The sequence below is a fragment of the Octodon degus genome, unplaced genomic scaffold, assembly GCF_000260255.1.
Source record: "Octodon degus isolate 3935 unplaced genomic scaffold, OctDeg1.0 scaffold00137, whole genome shotgun sequence".
NCBI classification, from domain to species: domain Eukaryota; kingdom Metazoa; phylum Chordata; class Mammalia; order Rodentia; family Octodontidae; genus Octodon; species Octodon degus.
The window spans coordinates 5743119-5744180 of NW_004524713.1; the positions used below are offsets into that span (position 1 = coordinate 5743119).

At 44.6% G+C, this 1062-nt stretch overlaps 1 protein-coding gene across 2 annotated transcripts in view; it reads right to left on the reverse strand.

Annotated features, from left to right (window-relative positions):
* The window catches only part of C5 (complement C5), a 111867-nt gene that overhangs the window by 44078 nt on the left and 66727 nt on the right, over positions 1-1062 (reverse strand). For both annotated transcript variants that reach the window (XM_023701599.1, XM_004641476.2), the window contains exon 21: positions 279-509. In XM_023701599.1, coding sequence (XP_023557367.1) covers positions 279-509 — 231 coding nt within the window. The remainder of the gene's footprint in view (positions 1-278; positions 510-1062) is intronic.

Below are 1062 nucleotides of genomic sequence, written 5' to 3' on the forward strand. Positions count from 1 at the left end.
TTTTTTGCGGAACTGGGGATTGAACTCAGGTCCCTGCACTTGCCAGGGAAGCGCTTATTCTACTGAGCCATCTCCCCAGCCCCATAAGGATTTTTTTTTTTCTCCAAATGCCTTCAGGGCAGGTTTGGCTGGCTTGAGTTGTGGGGATCGAACCACAGCAACCTGAGCCTGACTGCTTTGTTGAAGCACCCACTTACAGAACTAAGCTAAGCGGCAGGCCCCCCAAGGGGCAGGCCCCCAAAAAACTGCATTTTCTTAGCAAAAGAATGTTTTCTTACCACTACACGCAGTGTTTTGACTAAGATTTCTTTTCCAAATGAACTCTCCAGTGTAAAGTTGATGTTATGGAGGCCAATTTCCAGAGGCAGCAGGCTGACGGTCACCAAGTGGCTGGAGGAACCCTCCACTCGCTGTCGCACACATTTGGGAGACCTTGCCTCCTGATGGCCAGCGTCTGGACTTCCTCCTGAGATGCAGATCCCCTCCACAGTGGACACTTTAACACAGAACTGAAGTGACACAAGTGAACAGTTGTATCAAAATCCTTCATCACTTGAATCATGCACAGTGTGGCAAAAATAACCCTGTATCTCTAAGAAAGTTTACCCTGAATAATGCTTGTCTGGTCGCAGGTTCTCCCCTGGTGCTTCACTAAAGTCAGAGTAACTGCATAGGCTGTAGGCACCGGAGGAAGCTGGGTGTGAACTTCCTCGCCTATATGCACACAAGCTGCTGCAGAACTTAGCATGGCAAAGGGATGTCTAGGAAACACACCACTGCCTTGGTGATGTCCTCCTTCCTTCTAACTACTTCTGCCTAAATTAGGTGCAAAGCTACTATTGCCCTTTTTCCATGCTGTTGCAAGAACACTTGTTGTGTTTTTTTTTTTCATAATTTTATTGAGAAACAAATAGCAATGAGACAGTTTCAAATCAAATTGGTAGGACAGTTTCAATAATTAATACATTGCATACATTCTTCTTAGTGGTTAATTGCTGTATAAGATGTGGACATGATATCCTATTTACAAACACCATTATAACAAATCCCTCTATTCATTAA